At 38.0% G+C, this 23,388-nt stretch overlaps 2 protein-coding genes across 3 annotated transcripts in view; one reads left to right on the top strand and one right to left on the bottom strand.

The window, feature by feature from the left end:
• Positions 1 to 20,825, top strand: part of LOC306851934 (metastasis-associated protein MTA3-like) — a gene marked incomplete at its 3' end in the record, with an annotated part of 30,014 nt that extends 9,189 nt beyond the window's left edge. The window contains exons 7-20 of one of the 2 annotated variants that reach the window (XM_079388456.1): positions 3,580 to 3,682; positions 4,413 to 4,512; positions 4,618 to 4,806; positions 8,333 to 8,407; positions 8,540 to 8,598; positions 8,778 to 8,899; positions 10,165 to 10,322; positions 10,483 to 10,705; positions 14,345 to 14,437; positions 14,513 to 14,695; positions 15,197 to 15,228; positions 16,222 to 16,346; positions 17,954 to 17,973; positions 19,715 to 20,825. In XM_079388456.1, the coding sequence (XP_079244582.1) occupies positions 3,580 to 3,682; positions 4,413 to 4,512; positions 4,618 to 4,806; positions 8,333 to 8,407; positions 8,540 to 8,598; positions 8,778 to 8,899; positions 10,165 to 10,322; positions 10,483 to 10,705; positions 14,345 to 14,437; positions 14,513 to 14,695; positions 15,197 to 15,228; positions 16,222 to 16,346; positions 17,954 to 17,960 (1,469 nt within the window). The remainder of the gene's footprint in view (positions 1 to 3,579; positions 3,683 to 4,412; positions 4,513 to 4,617; positions 4,807 to 8,332; positions 8,408 to 8,539; positions 8,599 to 8,777; positions 8,900 to 10,164; positions 10,323 to 10,482; positions 10,706 to 14,344; positions 14,438 to 14,512; positions 14,696 to 15,196; positions 15,229 to 16,221; positions 16,347 to 17,953; positions 17,974 to 19,714) is intronic. The other variant, XM_079388457.1, reaches the window with a different exon arrangement.
• A 94-nt stretch (positions 20,826 to 20,919) lies between these two features.
• On the bottom strand, positions 20,920 to 22,731 carry LOC306851941 (oxoeicosanoid receptor 1-like). Its single transcript, XM_079388466.1, has 2 exons — positions 22,657 to 22,731; positions 20,920 to 22,478 (listed from the first exon to the last, which is right to left on the bottom strand). Exon 2 carries the CDS (start codon positions 22,463 to 22,465, stop codon positions 21,527 to 21,529), a length of 939 nt encoding a protein of 312 aa, XP_079244592.1. The 5' UTR covers positions 22,466 to 22,478; positions 22,657 to 22,731; the 3' UTR covers positions 20,920 to 21,526.
• Positions 22,732 to 23,388: the final 657 nt, after the last annotated feature.

A 23,388-nucleotide genomic window follows, 5' to 3' on the forward strand; every position in this document is an offset into this window, starting at 1 on the left:
AGGGTCGGAAAATTGCAAAACCACCAAAAAGGACTTAAAGAGAGAGTTCACCCAAAAAGGAAAATTCTGTCGGTGGTTCAACTGGAATTTTACAAAGCAACGAGTATGCTTTTTTTGTGCACAAAGAAAACATTTTTCTTTGCACAAAGGTACATTGTTTACGAGCAGAAGAATGCATGTGCATACGTCATGGTACTCTCAATAATGGCGGAGGACGGTGACTCGGAAGAGAAGGATTGTCGTATAAAGTTGTTGTTTTTTCTTTGCACACAAAGTATTCTTATTGCTTCATAAAATTCCAGTTGAACCACTGATGTCGCTTGGACTATTTTAACAATGTTCTTACCATACGTTTCTGGGTCTGGGAACATTTCAGTTACATACACTCTGTGGAGGGTCTGTGCAAAGCTCTCGGATTTCATCAAAAATATCTTAATTTGTGTTCGTAAGATGAATGAAGCTCTTACAGGTTTGGAATTGCATGTAAATTATTAATTTTCATTTTTGGGTGAACTATCCCTTTAAATGCCCTGCAAATCAAGATATAGGGGACGCCTGAATAATTCATCGAAATCTGTTACGACTCTTGCAGTGAAATGTGAAAATGAATTTGTGGCATTATATTTAGATGTGAACACTGCATAATTTCTTTAACTTTTGTTTTTTTGGCAGTGTTGAGCATTACAACCAATCTCGCACATTTCTGTTGAGCATATGAATGCAGTGGCCAATTTAGATTAGTCGCTGGTGATAAAAAAACACAGGTTTTTTTCAGTGCACACGCTCAGTGACTGAATTGTGCACTCACTGATTCTCTCTTCATAAACAACAAAATGCCGATAGAATTTAAACAAGAGATTCATTTCCCAGTGTAGACCTATTCAGTGATTATAAATGATGTTTTATTAACAAAGTTCGGGAGGAGCACGTCAGATACTTAGCCTAATTAAACACAAGTGGTACGCAATCAAGTCAATCAACTCACGGACATAAATACAGCTGACATACCTCCACTCATTTGACGGTCTATCAGCATCCCTCCACCACCCCTTCTCCACCAATATCACTAAGTTCTCACCATACCACGGGGGGATACTCTGGGTTCGGGCCATTCACGAGCTCAGAGCCCTTCCCCAGGACAGCACGCCAACTACGTATTACCATACTCGCCAAATACGCATTACGTAACTCGTGCTAAATGTATGTAAGTGTGAACTCGTGAATGGGAGTTTTGTACACAACTCAGTGACCTTGTGCTAGACTGAAGTCATGGGCTGCTTCAGTGACGGGGATCTTCTTTTGCTCGCTTTCTGATAATTTATTCCCATTTTTAATAATCGTTTTGTTCTTCATGCTACTAAGTAAACCAATGTGAAATCTTAATTTTATTATGTATAAAAAGCAATACACTAATTCATAAATGGTTCTTAAAGGGCCATGAAAATGGATTTGAAAAAAAATATTTTAATGTTCCTTGAGTTTGCTTATGTTAAAGGTTTTTGAACAAACAAAAAAATAAAAATAAATGGAAAAATTATTTTCAACCCTCATTCTTGCCCTCTGTCTAAAATGACCTGTTTTAAGGGGTGTGTCCTTTAAGGCTTGCAAGCAGTCTGCCTTTATGATTTGCTAATGTCATTGCATAGTGAACAGTATCAAAGCCCCGCCCAGTGTTTTGAAAACATGATCAAAATAAAATGACCAGACAAAGCATTATGAAATCGTTTATTTATGGTTTGTGATGCAGCTGCACTCAGATCTAGTAATGCATCTTCTTTCAACAAATGTTCCTTTGTGAACACTTTGACACTGACTGAGCCTCGTTTACTAAACAAAATCCTCAGACATGATCTGGGCTGCCATTAAAAAATAAGCTCTCCACTTGTTCCATAAGCTTGGATTCATCTGATATCTGTACAAAGACTAGAACAAGCTGTTAAAACCATACACATCAAAAAGAACGTTCTTTTACTTTACTGACAAAAGACTTGAGCACGTGGACTGTGTCTGAAGCGAACTCGGATCTGATTACTGTATCAAGTGTTGACAAGATAGTGGCAGTGATTGTAATTTCTATTTGCTTTTGATGTGACCGCATTCAGCGTGATCAAGTGTCAAGCCGTTAAGTGACTGAACGCCAGTGGGCGTCGCCTGTGGTGAGAAGATGACTATTGGTCAATGTCTTGCTCTGGATGCCCCAGGACGTCATCTGGCACCATGATTAAATAAATGCTTTTTTTACAATGAGGAGGACGTTTCATAAAACTTTTAATGGCAGGATATTTTAATGGTACAAAGATCTCTTATAAGCCAAAAGTCATGACCCCTTTAACTAGTTTTGTCTGTGTAGCCTACAAGAATATGACAATGTTTCCCCACACACATTTTTTATATTCTTTTAATCAGCATCTTTTACCATCTGTTGTAGTTTTTGTGGTTTAATCTGCATCATAGTCACTAGTCGGATTCCCATTGGTGCCTCTTCGGCCAATTTAGTATTGTGAATGCACTGGTCAGCTTAGCGAAATGGTGCACAAGAAGAAACTGAACTACTGTTACCTGCTGGTGTGGAAAGTTTTTTTTTTTTTTTTTGTCACACGCAGATGTAGAATGTATGTGCTAGTTGGCTGTAGTCTTTGTGGTGTGTTCAGGCTCAACGTTTTGGCCGGTTTGCAGGTGGCATGATGCGATAACACAGTTGGCTTTCGACGCCACTAGTTCTTTGATGTTGGTTTGGTGTGTTCGGACCTTTAGACCAGACCAGATTTCAGATGGAGTTAAAATGAGACTCGTAAGGCATCTTTATGTTTGGGGGCTGGGAGATTATTTATTTTGTGTCTGAGCTGCAAAGTGTGTTTGCTCTGGAAATAGTAGTCTCATGGGGTTGGCTTGCTTAGTTGCAGTGTCTCAATTTTACTTTGAGTTTGGATCGTGAGCACCGGTGCATCACAAGGAAAACCGCACATTTACAGTATCGCCATGTTCACCAATCAAGTGTGAAATTGCTCTTCTATCACCCTGTGACCCCAATATGACTGTAAGTCTGTGACCCTGCTCCTCTCTCACAAACTTACGAAAATGTCCAGTCAACAGCTCCCATTATCTATAATGAGAGGCCAGTGACAGTCTGTGAGGGAATAATTTTTCAGTCCTGCTCTTAGAATGTAGGAAACTTTTCCAACTACATGGACAAGATGGATACAAAGTGATAGCTATACGGTAAGGAAGGAAATTTGATCTGAACCTACGTATTCTGACCTTCTCGTTTAAGCATACTTTTTTCATCCAAAAGCGACTGATAGTTCAGCATTTACACAATGCAGGATTAAGTGCCTTGCTCTTCATTCGAATGACAGGCTGGTGGGCTGATGATGATGATACCTGTCATCATCATCGTTCTTCATGATCTTGCTAAGCAGGCTGTCTTCCATCATTACCTAACGCCAGGTTTGATTTACGTGTTAATTCCCATCGTTGCCACGGGAACAAGTTGCCTGGGTTGTCTTGACAGAATTGTCGATGGTAGGTTTTACCCTCTGGTTTTACACAGCCAGCTGATGAAAGAAATTTTCTGTTTAGGAGAGCCTGATGACAGAGACCAGTCCAAACTGGAGATGAAGATGTGGGACCCAGAGTGTCTGCTGACCAACAAACAGATTGACCAGTTTCTTGTGGTTGCTCGGTATGTTTTTGATGCTTTCAAGATTTTAGCTATGCCATAATAATAAATTAAACATGCATGTTAGTATCCTTAAAAACTGTGATTTTTAACTGTTGTGCTTCAGGGTGAAGATTATACATTGGACAGAATTCTGCTGAAGTAAATGCAAGTGTCAAACACTGAAATTTGATTAATATTACCTTGAACAATATATTGATTTTCTTGTTTAAAAAAACAAAAAAACAGTTGACTTGTCTCTACAGTTTGTTTGGTTTCTGAATATCTTTTTGAGTTTCAGTGGTTTCATGCCTTTGCCAGCCAATAATCACAATGAAAAGCCTTGATGCTGGCATGGCGTTAAAAAGTGAATATAGAAATAAATAAATTGCCAGCCAATAAGTCTGCACAAAACACATTGTGATCCAAATATTAATTCTTTATAGCAAAAGGAACATTATATATTAAATGTACCCAATTTAATTGACTTGAGAGCTTATGAATTGGAATCAAATCAAATCAGGAAATCTGTATCGATACCTAGCTGTTACAGATAAGTTTGCATCAAACAATTGCATATTTTTTCCTCTTCTCTCCATGACCCCATCAGAACAGAACTGTGATCTGTTTTTGGGTTGTGAGTTGTGACCTGCCAGTTGAGAACCACTGCTGTAGAAGACACTGGAAACTGTGTCAACGAGGAAACTGATGGCATAATTAAATTTGCATGTTTAATCTGGTGATCTGTGTGCAGAGCGGTTGGTACTTTTGCTCGAGCGTTGGATTGCAGCAGCTCCGTCAGACAGCCCAGCTTACACATGAGCGCCGCGGCAGCCTCACGAGACATCACACTGGTACCCATCCCATCAGCACCATCTGTCTCGCTCCATATATCCACTGGAGATGTTAAAAAAAACCTGATTAATTCTCTCCCTATCTGTCTATCTTGCTCTCTTAAGTTCCATGCCATGGACACCCTGCACCGGCACGGCTATGACCTCTCCAGTGCTTTGAGCGTGCTCGTTCCTCAAGGAGGGCCCGTGCTGTGCCGGGATGAGATGGAGGAGTGGAGCTCATCAGAGGCAAACCTGTTTGAGGAGGCGCTGGAGAAGTATGGCAAAGACTTCAATGATATCCGGCAAGACTTTGTGAGTATGCACACAGACCGCAGGGGTGGGGGAGTAATTGATTCGATGCATTCTGATTAGGGCTGTGCAATTAATCGCATGCGATTCGCATTCGCATCTCGTCAGTAAAGCCGGCTCCGGGATTGGCGGTAAATCTCCATCACCTGTTTTCAGATGGAGCGGCAGTTAATACACAGAGCCGTAGTTCACTGACAAGCTATACAATATCGCATTCATAATCGAATGTGATTCATCTGCAATATTGAACGCGATATTGCCTAGCTTGTCAGTGAACTACGGCTCTGTGTATTAACTGCAGCTCCATCTGAAAAAAACAGGTGATGGAGATTTACCGCCAATCACGGAGCCGGCTTTACTGACGAGATGCGCATGCGAATCGCATGCGATTAATTGCACAGCCCTAATTCTGATTCTTTTTCAAATGATTCTAACACTTGTTCAAAAGTTTTTTTTTTTTTTTTTTTTTTTATGCTTACCAAGGCTGCATTTATTTGATTAAAACTACAGTTTATATTGTGAAATATGATCATAATTTAAAATACATTTTAAAATGTATTCCTGTCCTGTGTAATGCATTCCTGTGGTGACAAAGCTGCAGTCTTCAGTGTCACATGATCCTTTGAAAGTTCATAAGAACAGCATTTCTTTGAAATAGACATTTTTGTAGCAATGTAAATGCCTTTTCTTTCACTATTGATTAATTTTATGCTTCTGATAAAAAAATGCTTATTTTTAAAGAAATAATAAAGTATTTCTTTAAAAAATAAAAATAAAAAAATCAAACTTACCCAAACTTCTTTACAGAAGTGTACTCAAGGCAAAACATTACAGATGAGAGTCATGCAGAAGGCAAAATCTTGAACTCCCATTTTGGAATTCAATCATGAGATGCTTAAAGATTCTCACCTCTAGCAAGATGTCTTGAAAGGTGCTATAGGGGAAAAGAAGAACAGTTTAAACTGGATTGTTATATGTGGTGCTGTTGAAATGATACAGCAAAGCAAAGAAGGACACTTCAAATTAGGGGTGTGCGATATGACGATTTTTGATCGTGGACGATAAAAATGTCTCCACGATCTGCTTTTGAAGAAATATCGTAGTATCGCGCTACCGCGCACATTGTCAAATACAGTTCTGGCGCCGCCGTCTCTATGTACTGTATAACACGACATACAGCAGTAGAGTTACTCAGACAGGACACTGCACTTATTTGCGATCGCAAAAGTACATTATTTGCATACAAGCCTTGCTGGTTAAATGTTTAATTCGCGCGCTGGTCTGACGTGCGCTTGTTCTGAGCGCATACACCTGAAGCACGCGCGCTAAAACGCCTGTCTAACAGCGCCTGATTACTCAACTAAGTTATATTTTGCGCTAATACTGTCAAAACACACAAGGTTTACATACAGACTGAGTTGGTTATCTCTAAAATGAAAGTAAATAGTTAAGAGAGAAACGGATGCGTGCCTGTACTGTTTATTAGATGCGTGCAGCTCTTAAAGGGACAGGACACTAAACATGCTGTCGACTGTCATTAAAGGGATAGTTCACCCTAAAATTGAATTTCTGTCATTATTTACTCAGTGGAAAACCAAACAGTTGCTGGTCCACATTGACTTTGATAGTAGGAAAGAAAAATCCTATGGAAGTCACTGAGGACCAGCAACTGTTTGGTTTTCCACCTTCTTCAAAATAGCATTTATAAATGTTCAGCAGAAGAAAGAAACTCATTCCGGTTTAAAACAACTTTTGAGTAAATGATGATATAAAAATAAAACATTATGACAGAATTGACAGACAGGTGACAGAATATTAATTTGTGGGGGAACTATTCATTTAACGTTAACAAAACAACAAAACGCAAAAGAGAAAAATCATTCACTATTCTTGACTGAAAAACTTTAATACAGTTGCTTTAGGAATCAGTCTATCTAGTGTTTTATTTTTATATTTGTTCATTCAATTTCATTGAATGCTCTGCTAAATACACCTATTGTACCTGGAAATAAAGCACTGTTTGTTTTATTTGTATATTATGTGTATTTGTAATGTGTATCTTTGTTCTTATTTTTTAATAAGAAAAATAAAATAATGACAAAGATTTTTTATCTTCACCCACTTTGGCCTAAATATCTGCCATGCATCTTTGTCTTTCTAGTTTGGCTGTAATGCTCAGACAACTTGTAAAACCAAAATAGTAAAACTAACAAAGAATCGGGATAAAAATCGTGAATCGTGATATTTCTATAAAAAATCGTGATATGATATTTTTCCCATATCGCCCACCCCTACTTCAAATGAAGGGATGGAAGAGTAGCAGCAGAGATGAGGTGATGTGAGGCTGAGCGATGGGAAGATTGGACCAGCTGAAAGGGATTGATTTGGAGCGTGTTTCTTCTTGACCTAACTTGAGCACATTTGATCTGTTCATTCAGAGACAAGGGTACTTATTTGTAAGGGGGCTGGAGTGAGAGCTTTGGTGTTATGGCGTGAACAGAAGGAAAAGCTGTTTTCTATTGCTCTGAGAGATGGGATTTCTTTACTCTGGGGCTTTGTCTCAAAATGGAATGAAAAACAACTGCACAACTGCTTCTACTGAACCACTTTGTAGCACACAATAAGAATCACTTGTTCAAGAACACCAAATAGTCCCATAGAGATTGACTTGGTGGGGTGGTTTAAATGGTGCACTGGTTTTCTCTTACTCTTTGTTTCCCTTTCTGTCTTAAAGCGGTCATCGATAGTGATTGATTTTGTGCTGTGATTAATAGATAGGAGAGGAGGATTCAAAACATTTAAAACATCATCGACAATTGCAAGTTTTGAATATCTAATTCAGTTTGTCTGGCTGATTCTGCATTCATTCTCTACAGGTAGTTTTAAGGATTTACAAAGTATTGAAATGCCGAGTGGTCTAGGTGTTGTATAATTATTCATAAAATTGTGAACATGACAGGTTACATTTTTAACACCTTGTCAAATGTCCAACATGCATGTTGCCAGACCCATTTGCAGAATGAGGAAAATTCCTACAGGGATTGCAAATAATGAAAAAGGGCAAAATTTCTCTCTTTCTGATTTTATTTTATTTGGTTAAAACAATTCAGTTTATTCCTCGTCTGGTTCAAATGCCAAAAGAGAGATAGAGAAACCACCAGCCACTGAAAATACCTAACAGCACCTCAGGATGTAAATCTAAATGTTCTTCATAACACCAGCTGTCAGCCCAGAACACCTCTGTGCTCATTTTTATACTCTGCTCACCCTCGCATAGAAGCGGGCCAAAAGTGGGGGCTCGGCCAGCTTTATATTAAGATTTCTTAAATTCTTTGCACCCGTTTCATGCACGTTTCCTTGCTCTCAGCAGGTGCTCATGAATGATCATGCACGTCTGCATGCGATTCTAGACATATCACGCTCAAAATAAATATTCCAAATTCCGACCACTTAAATTAAGACAAGAGCTGTATCTTCAGTACGACACCTCCTTATAGGTTTTGACATCTTAACCTGTGTTTTATTTCAGCTTCCTTGGAAGTCGCTGACCAGCATCATTGAGTATTACTACATGTGGAAAACCACAGACAGATATGTTCAGCAGGTGAGCAGCATTCGTTTAAATAGTTATGCTGTACTTTGATAGCTTATCTTTAATGATCTGGAAATCTCTGTCTCTGTTTGCTCTGACTGTCTTTGATCTGGCTTTAAGCTTAATATTTATAATTTTGTACAGAAACGGCTGAAGGCAGCTGAAGCAGAGAGCAAACTGAAGCAAGTCTACATCCCCACATAGTGAGTTTTAGCATCTCTGATATACCATCTCTACACCATGATTCCAACGGTCCTTTATATTAGGATCATTCTCAACTTCATCTCCAGTGGCTGCTTGTGATCGGATTCCGAGTTTGCATGTTTATAAACCTTGTGTAAAAGATTATAGTGTGAAATCTAATTTGCTTTTTGCCTCACAGCAACAAACCCAATCCCAACCAGATCTCTGTCAGTAACGGCAAAATGGCTACTGTGAATGGTGCAGCAGGCACAGGGAGTTTCCACACAGCCGGAGGCGGCCGCGCATGTGAGAGCTGTTTTGGTGAGTAAAGACCCTCTTCGCCTAATTACAGTCAACACAGCCATCCAATCAATTCGCTGCTTCTCCCAGAGGGCATGTCACACCTCCTGTATAATGGGGCTGGATACTGCATTTTCACCCTTTTATCTTCCAATCAGATCAATCAAAGCTGCTGCATCACAATCTATGTGATCAGCAATGATTAGTCTGGATCAATATTGCCTTTTAGTAATGAACTCACAGTGGGGAGTATAAAGTGAATTTCATCCCTCTCGACACCTAATCCTTTCATTGTGTAGGGCCCTATGAAATTCATTTGATTTTTATTATTTTGTTTTTTTTTTCCAAATTCAATTTTTTCTGTTTTAATTTTTCTAAATTCAGTTTTTTTGTTAAAGTTGGTGTTCCGTTTTAACGGTTAAATTAAATTGTATTCATCAAAAAGTATATCTAATTAAATAAATCATGAAACACCAACTTATTAAAAGTTTAACAAATTTAATTTTTTATGCCCTATGACATGTTTTATTTTTCTGCTAGATAAATTCTGGTAAATAATTTTTCTGGTAAATAAAAACAATGTTTTAATTTTATTATTAGTAGTAGTACTATCACCATATTAACTAATAGCTCTATCACAGTTTCTTCAAGTTAAACCAAACTTTTATTTTTACAGGTTGCTGTAAAGACCTTTTGGTTTCTATTTGTATATAAGACAATAGTTTTACTCAAAAGAAATGGTAAAATGCTCATGAAGTGACTCTCTGAGCGGTTCTAGAGATGTTCATGTACTTATATATTGAGGCGGCAGAGGCTGAAAACACCGTAAGGGCCTCGTCATTCAATCACACAGAACATGCAGGATTCATATTTAAATGGTATTTTTGTTTCGTAATATTTCACAGACATTAATCCATATTGTGTTTTGATTGAAGTATACTGACCTACTTTTGATGTATCCATTCAAAATTTGCCAAATTCCGTGATGTTCCACGTTATACGGTAAATTCCATTTTTATGACTGGATTCCACGATTCCATCCTTGTTTTCGTGGAATTTGTAGGGCCCTAATTGTGTTGTAGGACATTGTTTTATATTTTTCTTTAGTTTGCAGTTTAGTTTGCAGTTTTCATGAAGACTGCGTGTTCTTTTAAACAAACTTGGGTATACAGAATTAATTGAATAGGAATGAGATTTTCCTGAGCAAGAATGACACATCAGGCATAATTACACCAATTAGTGCATTTCATTTTAGTGGGTTATTCATTTTTCTTCTCTGTTTACAGCCGTACAGTCTGCTCAGTGGTACTCGTGGGGTCCTCCTAACATGCAGTGTCGCCTTTGTGTGTCCTGTTGGATGTACTGGAAAAAGTATGGTGGCCTGAAGATGCCAAGCAGAGCTGAGGGAGAAGAGGAAAAAACACCTCCAAGCCCTGCACCCAATGTAAGTACTGTTCTGACGGTGTAGATCTGCATTGAGCTATTGAATAAACTAATATAGCATAGTAGCCCTACCATTTTCCACTGTACATCTTATTTTGGTTGTATTTGCATTTTTTTCCTGTATCAATCCCTAACTTCCTTCATTGTCTGTCTCTCCATAGGAGATGCGTTCTCGTGGCCATGGCGCCCGTCAGTCTTCCCACATGGTTCCAATAAGGAACAGCGGCAGCCCCAAATCCTCCATGAAGACTAAACAGGCGTTCCTCCTGCAGGCGACGCGCCTCACCAAGCTGGCGCGTCACATGTGCCGTGATCTCATCAGGCTGCGCCGGGCCGCGCGCCGCCCCTTTGTGCCCATTAACTGTGGTGCCATAAAGGCGGAGTGTAAGAGCTCTTTAAATTCCTAACTTCAGCCTCGCGTGCAAACACACACACTCTCACTGTCCCGCCCGCTCTGTTCCCCGACCACACCTGTCCACATCTCGCTGTCATTCCTCCCCTCCATCTTCTGTCTCGTACTGTTTTTATTATTATTATAATTATAATTATTGTTATTATATTTTATTTTGGTTTTTGTATTCTCCCCACCCCATTTCCAATAAAGACTGCCTGTCCTCCATATTTTGCGTTTCAATCATCTTTTCAGTTCAAATTCACTTTTCCCCCCACACTTGTTGACTTGGGTTAAGGGTTTTATGATGTTGTTTAAATTGAACACATAAGCACATTTTTAGCGCTTCTCTCAGTTTGTTGAAAAGTTTTGTATGCGCACATCACAAACACAAAGACTTAATGGATGCCCTACTATGCCTGCTTCATCATACATTGTAATTTTACTTGAAATACGTATAATAATCTGAGCCTTATTTATTAAAAGCTCAATGAGAGACTTGAAAGACTTTTCCTAAAGAAAGCTATATTTTGCACACTGATCTACTAAAATAACGAGGGGTACTGTTTGGTTTAAAGTTGCATGTTTTTGATTTTGAATTTATTTATTTTTTTTGCTGTTACTTAAAGGCTCTCCATATTTGCGCTCAAGAAGGATAAGCTATTTTGGTTTTGCATCTTTTTTCCCTAAACACTTTTATAGTGTTTTAATGCAATTGGCACTACAATTTAAGGGGATGGGATATATTTTTTGTATTCTAGGTTTATTGTGGGAGGATTTTAGAGCTATAAGAGGTTTTAAGGATTTTAGTGAGAAAAGTCAAAAACGTATGCATATTTTACGTGTAAATATTGTGAATAGTCACATTTGTGAATAGTCACTCTTAGACTTGTCAAAAAAGCCTTTATGGCTTTTTAAAGTCAAGAGTGAATGATACTAGGTTGTGGTGTTTGGATGTTCTCAGTACAGTTGGTTCAGGCAGAAAGATCTCTTTGATTTTGCACAGAACAAACACCTTCCAATGTCGATCTGGGATCTTTCTTTAAATATTTAGTTTATTTTCTGAAGATTATACCCACAGCTGCTTTATCAAATCTAAACAGTACAATTAGTACTAGGAAGTAAACACATTCAACATGCATGTTTTTACTTTTTGCCTTTTACTTTTTTTTATTTTTTTATTTACCCATTATAAAATGTGCAATACGATTTTATTTTTTGACTGAGATCAAAAAAATTATTAGAATAACTTGTTACATCAACAGAAAAAAGTACAAAAATGCATAATGGTGTGTGCCAAGATTTATAGTTGAAATACTGTCCCTGTCAGGAACATTTATGTAAATATGTACCTCCGGAGTGTGGATTGTTGGTTAGTGTATGTGCGTTAATGCCTCAGCTTTAATTTTTGTTGCTTCCACTGAACGGCCTCTGAATACAGACAGTTTCATCACTGATTGTACCCAAGAGATCATTAATGCCTCTAAGGGAAGAATATGTCTTATTTTATTGTAGCAGACCGCTATACAAAACAATATTTTATGTGGAATATCTTTTTGAATTGGAAAATTGAATTGCTATTACCTTTGCAACCAATCAGTCATTCGGTAGCTAACATTGACAGGCTGTTCAGAGGCATGCATGTATGTAATGATGATGAAGTGTTGGTTAACAAGCAACTCTTCTATTGTGCTTTTCAGTAATGCAAGAATGATGGACTATCAGTCTCATTTTTGATGCAGTTTATGATCTAATTAATTAGATGTTCAATAAATTGGAAAGAGTTATTTACAAAACATTGAGTCATGCAGTTGGAAAAATTCCCCAATGTGTTTGTTATTGCGATATTTAAAACTGAAGTTTGTTCTCCTAAAGAGTTTGCACACTAGTCTGCAATTTGTCAAAAGGCCAATTTAAAATGCTGAGGAAGTTGGTCAATGGCGGTAATTGATCAGGAGGGCTTTGTGTCTTGGGAATTGTTACGTTGGCACAGAAAAGAGAAATGGCCCTAGACCAGCAGTGTTAAAGGGAAAGATTTGCGACGTTGGCAATAATTTAAGATTTTTGGGGTTCTTAAATGGATACTGATTTATTATTTGTCATAAAGCGCATGTGAGATGATTTATGTTAATTAATGAAGCACTGAGTTGGGATGAAAGGGAAAGATGCATCGCAAACGAAAAACCCCCAAATATGCAACCCACTTGCCCAAAGATGAGGTTACAGATCATGGTAGCCAGGCTTTGCTCTAAAGGCAGCTGTTTCCTCTTGACAGGCACTTGTAAATAGGTCACTTTTACAGGGAGAGCTCATATCAACAGGGAAAGAGAGCCAATCACCTGCTCTGCGTCTGTCCAATCAGAAGTTTTTCCACTCGGTTTTGCATCCTCTACCCCCCCCCCCATCATGCGAAACCTCCATTCTATGCTTCCATTCCACCTCTGTTTCCACCCCAAACACGTCTGTATGTATCCCCAGCCATAAAAAGTTGTTCTGACATCTGTGTCCTGAAGCACGAAGGACCCGGGTGGGGGCAGCATGCTCTTTGGTTTGTCTCTCTCTTTTATTTTTCTTTGTGAATGTCTTGTGGGCAACCAAAACACAAATAAAACCATGGCTGAAACCATCCTATCTGAGTCCTTGTAGTTTCATGTGTCTCGTGTACCTGTCCATCACTCTGTTGCACGCACACCGACAGGCCGAGCAGAGCGGCAATCATGTGAAATCTCAGTCAGCATGAGCTCCATCGGCTCCTGCCTTGCCTTCATGACTTGTTTACATGCACACACTCATAAGAAGCCGTTGTGAATGCAACATCGCATTTGTTTTCCTCTTTCCAACCTCATTCAACATGCTGGCTAACTAGGTTATGTTCAACATCTTGCCTGTCCATCAGAGATTGTGCATGGCAATCATGGAATAATCAGGTTTAGTGCATAGAAATGTGACACAAAAATGACGCTATGAATCACAGGAGTTTAATAGAACACATTTGCAACCATGAGGATTCAAAGGTGAAGAAAACAGTTTGTTACACACATAAAAGTCAGAGAACCGCTATTTCAGCACTTCCCCGAAGGCACAGCTTCATTCAATTTAAAGAATGGATTTTGTGTCGCTAGATAATGCATCACCCAGTTCAGCGACGTTTTTTCTCCACATTCGATGTATTGTTGAAAGGGTAATGAATTGAAGATATATCGGTACATCTTCAAGACAGCTTCTCTCCAGGTTTACCAAGTCAACAAGAAGAACTGCCTGAAGAGAACGGCTTTAAACAACTTCCGACGACTCTGGAATTTTAATGAATTTTAAAACCAACCAAAGAAAGTTGGAGTGATTTTAATGGGTTCACTGTGGTCAGATCAATGTTCCGGAGTTCACCGGGAAGAAATGCGTTCACTAGGGCCTAAAGAACAAACCGAGCAGCAAATGAGATTTGACTCTGCTTGCTGCTCCCATGAAAATCGTTGTCCGGTCAGAAAGATTAGTCACCGCAGGGTTGGTGTATCGCCTCAACATCCATCAAGCCGGCCTGTTCGTGTTGGTGTCTAAGTGTGAATGTCTCTTTCTCGCTCTTTGACTTGCTTCTATCTCCGTTTGTCTGTTCTGTACTGCCGGTCGATGAATAGATATGCTCCGGGTGTCAGAGGGCATGACAGGGCGACCTATGAAGCCCAAATCTTCCCCGAGGAGCACCCTGACCAGCGTCTTGCAGTATCTCGGTGAGCCACACAACATTATAAATCTTTTCTTTGAGCTGTAACTAACAGATGACAGTGAATATTCTGTCATTTCAGAGACTCGTCCAGCAACGCACGTTCAACGGCCTCATCGCACCCCTGGCCTACAGGTGCAGCCCCCACGGCGCCTACTTTCCTCTCTTCCCAGCCATGGCCCACATGGCATGTTGGGAAAACGGAGCTACCATCACCACAGCAGGGTTGAATCTGCTGAGAGGAGAGCCAGCGCTCCAGGACAAGGTGGGTTTACAGTAAAAATACATACCACTCTTAAAAATAAAGGTTCCAGAATAAATAAAGTTTCTGATGTCACAGAAGTATAATTTTTGCTTTCTCAAAGAACCTTTCAGTGAACAGTTCTTAAAAGAACCATAGTTTTTCTTAGTGTGTAAATAAAACATGTTAATAATCTTAAAAACCTTTTGATTCTATGGATGTTAAAGGTTCTTCATTGAACCATCAATGCCAATAAAGAACATTTGCTTTTAAGAGTGTAAACACTATAAAAAACAAGTTACCTGACTTCTTTTTTCTTAGTGTAAAGAATATTTTAAAGAACCTCTAAACATCTAAACAACCTCTTTTTCCAGTAACAGTTTCCAATGGGATGTTAAATGTTCTTCATGGAATCATAGATGCCCATAAAGAACCTTTATTTTTAGGAGTATAGATGTCAAAGATGGATGTGTCATGGTATTATATGCTTATTTCATACTATGCACCTCTTTTTTTTTGTCATAGAAAATCCAGCCCATATTGTGGGACCCATTCTGGTAAGTAGCAATGACTTGATTCACTGGTATCACTGGTTTAGACTAAAGCAGGAAGGTCTCATATATTATCAGTGTGCGTTCATCGGACTGGAAGAAAATAACTTACTAGCATTTGTGTTGCTGAGAAAGCGAGATTCCATCTTATAACATATTCAAATGCAGATACTGTTGACGCTGTGAATTGGTTCAGGTGACAGCTTCAATCTCCAGCCTGGGAGGTTTCACACAGATTATTGTGGCCGGGCCAAATGGAAATGAGAAGTGAAAGACAGCAAAACAAACACAAAGGCACTCACTGTTCATCCATAAGATGAATAATGTAAATATAATAGATGGACCTTCACCTAATTTTTTGGCCTTTCATTTCTAAAACTGAAGAAGATTAAAAGTTGCTTTATTGTTTCAGTTGTTTATCTCTATGAACATTATTTGCATCTCGTGGGACCAAACTAATTTATAGATCCCAGGTTGAGTTTCAAAATGACAGAAGAAAATTGCTTTGTTAATGAGACATTTTTGAGTGTCTTGTTATTTAAAATTCATTACAAGTCTGTGTTTTGGGGAGTAACTAAGTTAGTGAGAAACACTAAGAAGGTAATAACAATAACGAGCCATCGGTAAATTATTCTGTTTATTACATGACTACTTAAAATGCAAGCACATTAAAAATGTATTAAACAATTTTACTGTAATTATCTTTAATTTTGTAGATTATTTTATCTTTCACTAAGAAAAATAATCAATTTCAAAGCAGAAAACAGTTAACCTATAGCAAAATACAAAATTTATGTGTGATTTTTTTAATTTTGTTTTTGCTAAATAATTTTTTATTTATTCCTTTTGAGACTCTAGGCATCCTTTTGCTTCTAGGCATCTACCAAATGTTTATTCTCACTATAAAAATGAATACCGAAGTCCTCTGAGGGCATATAGTCGGTAACTCTTTTGCAAGAAGGAAATATTTCAAGATGCCCATCTCCTTCCCTATTTCAGCAGCATAATGGAAGCAGCACTGGTGCCTCCAACGTTCGTGGCAGTGGCCTGATGCTCCGCAAGAGACGACCCAATTGGATCGATGCTCCCGATGACAGCTTCTTCCTGGTTTCCCGAGAGACGAGGTGTGCAAACCGACCTTGCTGTCCATTTTGGCTATATTTCCCATGGCATCGCACTCCTCTAAAACCTAAACTTGTCGTGCCTTGTTCACTAAGGGACACCGAAATCCACTATTGTGTACTCTCATTTGGTTAGCTTTACTCAGGCCTGTACATAGAACCTAGAGACAAATTTAATAGAAAACAGCAGGGCAGACACACTCCATGTCAAAAATCAGCCCTTACCTTGTTCTTCCATGATTGGCACCTGCAGAGATTATCCTCTGAGATGGCATGACACATCTGATTAAGTTTCCATCATTTTGATTCAACCTTCACCTAAGAGTGACTGATCTTGGTGACAGCATTGGCACATGTGTAATTACTGCATTGGTCATACCCAGTGACGGTGGCGGGTAAGAGGGTCTAAACCGGAGTTGTCAGTGTAGGAAATGGGCGAGTCAATCTCAGATGTCAGGGACAATTTTTCAATAACAAAGATCCTATAATTAACAATACCCATGATCCCATTAATCTGTGGTGGCATGGAGAGACAACTGAAAAATAATGATTTTTGATGCAGATTGAGGTTAGGTTTAATCCAGAGAGATGAGACTCCACAGGTAACTTAATGCTTCACAAACACACATACACTCCCAGTCAAAAGTTTGAATACACAACTTTTAAAAAAATTATAAAATAAATAAAAAAATATATATATATTTTTTAGATGTTTAGGATTCTCGTGATCCTAAAACCGGTTATGCTTAAATGCTTGAAAATAGCTTTGTAAGTAAATTGTCATTTGTATAATTTCTGAAAAGATTGCATTTTTTTTACATAATTTCTACATTAGATAAAATATAGGATTTATTTGTTTATTGTTTATTACGTAAATCCCATACTTTTATTAGTTATTTCAGTTTTGCTAACTGATTTAGGGTTTTTTGTATTGTTATTGTTGTATTTTATTTATTTATTTTTTGTTTGTTTGTTTTGATTTTAGGTTTTTTGTTTGTTTTTTGTATTGTTTTATTGTTGTATTTTATTTATTTACTTATTTTTTTTGTTTCGTTTTGGTTTGTTTTTTGTTTTTGTTTAGTTTTGTTTATAAAATAATCTAAAATGAGTAGTTGTGTCCAAACTTTTGATTGCCAGTGTACTTGTCTCACTACCTTTGTGAATGTGCTTTTTTATTTCCTTATAATGTAGAGTCATAGCAACATTTCTCAGTAGAATTGTTTGGCAGTGTTATTTAGACTGGAGATGGTCTCCACAGCCATCCTCCATCATTTTGCAGTAATATGATGGAAAGATTAACTTGTTATTTGATGTTAATTCTCAGTCAACTGAAATGAAATATGAAAGGATTAAGACAATAATGGCTTACTTTTTACCAACTCTGCATGATTTGAACACATCCACAATGCTAATGACATCCCTGTTTGCACTGAGTTTAAAGTACAGACTGGATGTGAAATGTTTCTGAAGTTCTAGTTAGATTCAAATTAAACAAACGAAGATTTTATTTTGAGCAGGGGGAATTGGACACATGATTTGCCCTGTTGTTTCATGACTACTTTTTGACTACTTTTTAGTGACTGTTTGCTTGTCTCGTTTTGTTGCTGCAGCTGTTAGACACCTGAACATGGTAAGATCGCACACACCGTACACAAAACCTAAACCACATTACCTGTGGAGTCTTGCAAAATGTATGAAATGTATGACCAAAAGAGACACTCAATTAACCTATACAATCAATATGAACTGCCTTTCTGGTGGCTTTTGACACCTCAACCCGCAAAATGTGTTTTTATGCTTAATGTAGATCAGACAGACAGAAGTCAGATAGTCATAATAGTTCACCCACAGCAGCAAGGGGTTTGGTTTTAATATCTTTGGCATTGAGAAGTAGATGTGAGCTGGAGCTTGAAGAAAAATGCCTCTCCATTACAGCCACATCCACATGAGCCATGACTTACACAGCTCCCTATGGCCTCCAGCGCTGGAGCGGATACTAGGCTAAATTTAGCGCCCCTGCTCTGAAAGATTAGCCTTTAACTAGGCAAGAGACCCAGAGACAAATGGGATCTGGTCTGGGACGTAGACTGGTTCTCTAACAGGTTTACAAAAGACTGTCATGACTCTCTCTTGCTGAAATTGCACTCTGATGTTTGAGTTGATGTTAAAATAGATAGTATATGTTTCTCATTCTATGATATTTGTAGTGTTAAAGGTTTGCTGTTGCTTTGCAAAAGAACTAATCAAATCCATTATTGCAAAAGCATGCAACCTAATCATAGTTATATTACGGCTCTGTGCTGGTAATGAATGAATGTGTATTTGTGTTAACATAGTGTGATTTATAAAGTAAACACATATGCTATAAATGCAAGCGCACGTACACAGCACATTCTAGAATATCATCATGTATTTGTTGTTCGAGACCCAGTTAACGGTTCTTTCATTATGGCCAATCTAATCTAAGGGCCGTCCCCTGTGGATGCCTGTCAGCCTCATTCAAATTGCATGAACGTTAGACCCAGGCGATTCATTCATTTTGCTCTTTGCTATATGGACCTGATCATGAATAGAACATTATTTATGTCACTAAGCCATGTTGATTTATGTTATTTCGTTTAATAATTGCAACCTATATCTGCAACGTGCCAATGCACATAGGAAAACCGAATCTGTACAGTTTTCAATTTAGTTTTCTTTCTTGATATTTTATAAACAAGTAAGCAAGCTCACATTGCAAAGCTTGCAAAATATGATAAAGCATGTTAGTTCTTCTTGTGTATTTCCTGTCACAATGTTTTAGAAATATCCTGTTGCAGGGGATTCCATGATACTTGCGTTCTAAATTATTGCAATATAGTCAGTATATACTCGGTATAGTCAAATATATAGTTACTTTAATGAATATTTTAAAATATATAATCAACACCATATATATTTCAAATATTAATTTAATAATTAATACACTACCGTTCAAAATTTTGGTAAGATTAAGAGTTTTTAAAAGAAGTCTCTTATGCTCACCAAGGCTGTATTTGATCAGAAATACAGTAATATTGTTAAATATTATTGCAACTGTTTTCTACTAAAGCTAAATTTTCAGCATCATTACACCAAAGCATTCTAATATGCTGTTTTGCTGCTCAAGAAACATTTATTATTATTATTATTATCAATGTTGAACTGCTTAATTTTTTATGTGGAAACCATTTTTTAGTATGTTTTGATGAATATAAAGTTCAAAAGAACCGCATTTATTTGAAATAGATTTTTTGGAACATTTGATCACTTTTGATCAATTTAATGCATACCTTAAAATAAAAGAACCCATTATGTATGAAATGTTGTGTTTTATCTTCCTTTTCCCTCAGGAAGGCCAGAAGGCTGCTCTCCCGTTCACAGTTAAGAAGAGCGTGCAGACAACCATGTGAGCAGATCAGCCTGCGCAGGGTCCCCCAGGGGCCAGCGCAGGTACCTGTCCTGGCGCCCCCTCACCCCAGTTTACGGATGCGAGGCCCAATCGTCATCCACGACTGACCCTCGCCTGCATCGTTCCCTCAGCCTGTTCTGTCACTTTCTCATTTGCTGCCTGTAACTCTGCACCGCATAGGCTACAAGCCACTAAAACACTTCTTATTCCTCTTTAGTCTTCTTCTAAAACTTTCGCTTCCTATTCAGGACAAAAGGCTCTCAGTAATAAAGCATTTAGCTAATAACCCCCAATAAAATGATACTTGTATATTCAGAACCTTCTTGGACGGCAGCCTGAAGCTCTTGTTTCACTATCTTTCTAAGTACTGAATGCTCATTAAGTTTCAATGCAAACACTTTTACCTTGCAGCAACTTGTAACATTAGCTCTAAGCACTTGTTTGATGAGAATCTATGACTGTGGGAACTAAACTTACAGGGTTCCACGAGTGGCCAAGCCACAAATGTGTATCATGTGCAGATCAATGCTGACCACTCAACAGACTCTTTTGAGAAGTGTTAGTGTACTCTTTGTAAATTCAGTTAGCTCTGCATTGAATGGTTTCCTTTATTTCTCTGTATCTTCTGTGCGTATCATGACAAGTACAAGTTTGTGAGCTGTTTTTATATCATATTCAAGCAAGGACTGGATTTTATGTTGAGTTGCTGGCTATTAGGTGGTCTTAACTGAGAGCATGTTCAATAGATTATTTTAACTGGAGATGTTGTAATGATTCGTGGAAGTCAAAGCAGTCCTTGCAACTCTTAAATATTCATTCAGGACATTAAGGTTCTGTTCCCCTGGACATTAAAGACTCTTTCAGATGCCAGTAATACCCTTTGGATGTTTTTAAGGCAGAAAATCATTTGCTTTTTAACTTCAAAGGGCAATGTGACAGCATGCGAGTGTGAAACAATAAGCTATTTTGTTTTCTATGCCTCATACATTTCTGTTGTACTTCATTGTGCGTCACACATTTACTGAAAAATGCTAAATAAAGAAGCGCAGTACAGATTGTGTGTTTGTGTAATAATACGAAAAGCAATTGATGTTGCATGTTATTTATAAATACAGGCAGAAAAAATGGCAAACTATAGAAAGGTGTACAGTATATAGAATTTATTGTGCAAAATAATAATCCATTAGGTCAACTGTCTAGAGAAAAAGGGATAGTTCACAGAGAAATTAATGTTGTTCCGAACCTGTATGACTATTGTAGAACACACAAGAAGATATTAAGAAAAACAGCTCAAACATATTTCAAAGTATTATTTTATGGCCTGGTTTCACAGACTAAACCAGGATTAGGCCATAGTTCAACTTTTAAGTAACTTTTATGAACGTACTTAGAAAAAAAACATTACTGGTATGCATCTAGAGACAAAACAAAGGCACTGATATATTTTTAAATCAGTCAGTGCAAGTTTTTTTCAATTGAAACAGCTCATACTTACATTTTAGTCTAGGATTAGGCTTAACATTTTCACATTTGTAATTGTTAAGCCTATTACACGTGCCATTTTCACATTCACATTTGTCTGTGAAACCTATAGGGTAAGTGTTCTGGAGTAGAAAGAAGTTTTGGAACGACATGAGAAAACTGAGTAAATCCTTGATGAATTTTCATTTTTATGTGAACTATACCTTTAACACGCATATTTGAATTGCCCCCAATGCATTGATTATAAAAAAACAACAGTTTATCAGGTAGATTAACGTTTTCTGTTCGTTTTCACACTCATCTTGAACTTCGTCAGCCCTACTGAGTTGGTTTTGCCCTTTAGGGTGTCACGGAACCAAGAGTTAATGTGGCAGTAGATGACTGGATCCAGTACACTGTTCATGTAGGTTAAAGCTAAAGAAGCATGAAAACACACCATGAGGAATTCTGAACAGGAAAACACTTGAAGGAAGATGCCAAAAGTGACTGTAGGCAGGAAACACAGAGCAAATATGATCACAGTAAACAGAAGCAATCTCACTGCTCGCTTCACTCTGCGGTGTGCCCCCTTAGACTGGCGACCATGGACGTGAAAGGAAACTCGCACAAAGCAGAAGACCACCAGTGCAGATGCTAACAGGACCTCTATGAGCTGGACTGAATTATATATCCTCATCTGAACCGACGGCCATGTCCATGAGAGAAAACTGTGGCATGTGAGCTTTGAAGAGTTTTTCTGTGATGCGAGAAACAGGTTCAGGGCAGATGGAAGGCGAAGGAGTAGAACAACCATCCAAACCATGCTAGCCAACATTAAAGCTTGTCTCACACTCATTCGACAAATGCGATGGTGTGGGTGAAGGATCCTGAAGAAGCGGTCCACGGCTAATATTGACATGAAAGCCATGCTACCTGAGTAGTTTACTGATATTATATATAAAATGAGGCGGCAAAAGGATTCGCCAAATATCCAGTTTCCCCCACGAAAGAGATAATCTATGCGGAAAGGCAGCCCAGTGAGGAGTAGGAGGTCAGATATCACCAGGCAGAAGAGATACACATTGCAGGCTTTCCATGGAGACTTGAAGAACAAAATCCACAGAGCAAACACATTTCCAGGCAACCCAAAGATGAACTCCAAAATGAGAACAGGCGTTAAAATGGAAGAAACAAGGGTATGAGGTTCTGTGCAGGAGGTGATGTTACTCATGATGAAAAGTAACCTAAAAGTACATTAATATTGTGTTAACACAATGTACACACAAAGATGTTCTCCAATTCCACTCAGTTAATAGTGAATTGTGGAAAAAAAGTTATTTGTAATTTTTAATCTTAATCTATTTTTGGCAAAATAATTGAGAAAATATAATCAATGTAGATTAAATGCCTTTTTTGACTTACCCGACGATCAAGGCAGGAGTTGCTGTGGTTATCGTGACGGTTTTGTAAGTTGCAGTAAGTTGTTGGGAAACGATGCACTGTGGGCGGAGTAAAGGAAGATCAAATGATCTTAACCTTTGATATCTGTTATTTTATTTAGATCGTTAATCATATCATATCATATCATATCATATCATATCATATCATATCATATCATATCATATCATATCATCAACTGTATGCGTGAAAAAAAAAACATAAATTGAAAGAGGAGTCAAGATGGATTCTTTAAATGTGATGTCACTTCAGGGCAGATGTACTCTAATAGTATTGGGAAATATTTTCATACCATGCTTGGAGACAACTGGGATATGTGATAAGAATATATTCTATTTGATTTAAAAGTGTAAAAAAGTGTCAAGCAGGGCATGTGCTTCTAAAAACAGCTACATATTTGATTTTTTTGGGACAGTTGAAAAAAATAAGCGACAAAACACGTATTACTCAAAAAAATAATATGTAGTCGCTGTACATCACGCTCTTGGGGTCTGTTATTGCACTGTAGGGCTAGAGCTCCAGTGGCGCAATCGGTTAGCGCGCGGTACTTATACAGCAGTACAAAGCAGAGCAATGCCGAGGTTGTGAGTTCGAGCCTCACCTGGAGCAGAGTTTTGCACGATTAAAAAAATAGTGGTGTTTCTGCAAAATCATAAGGATGGTAGTTAGTTAGTAGACGGTCTTAACTAAGTATAC

The sequence above is a fragment of the Barbus barbus genome (genome assembly GCF_936440315.1).
Source record: "Barbus barbus genome assembly, chromosome: 32".
Classification (NCBI taxonomy): domain Eukaryota; kingdom Metazoa; phylum Chordata; class Actinopteri; order Cypriniformes; family Cyprinidae; genus Barbus; species Barbus barbus.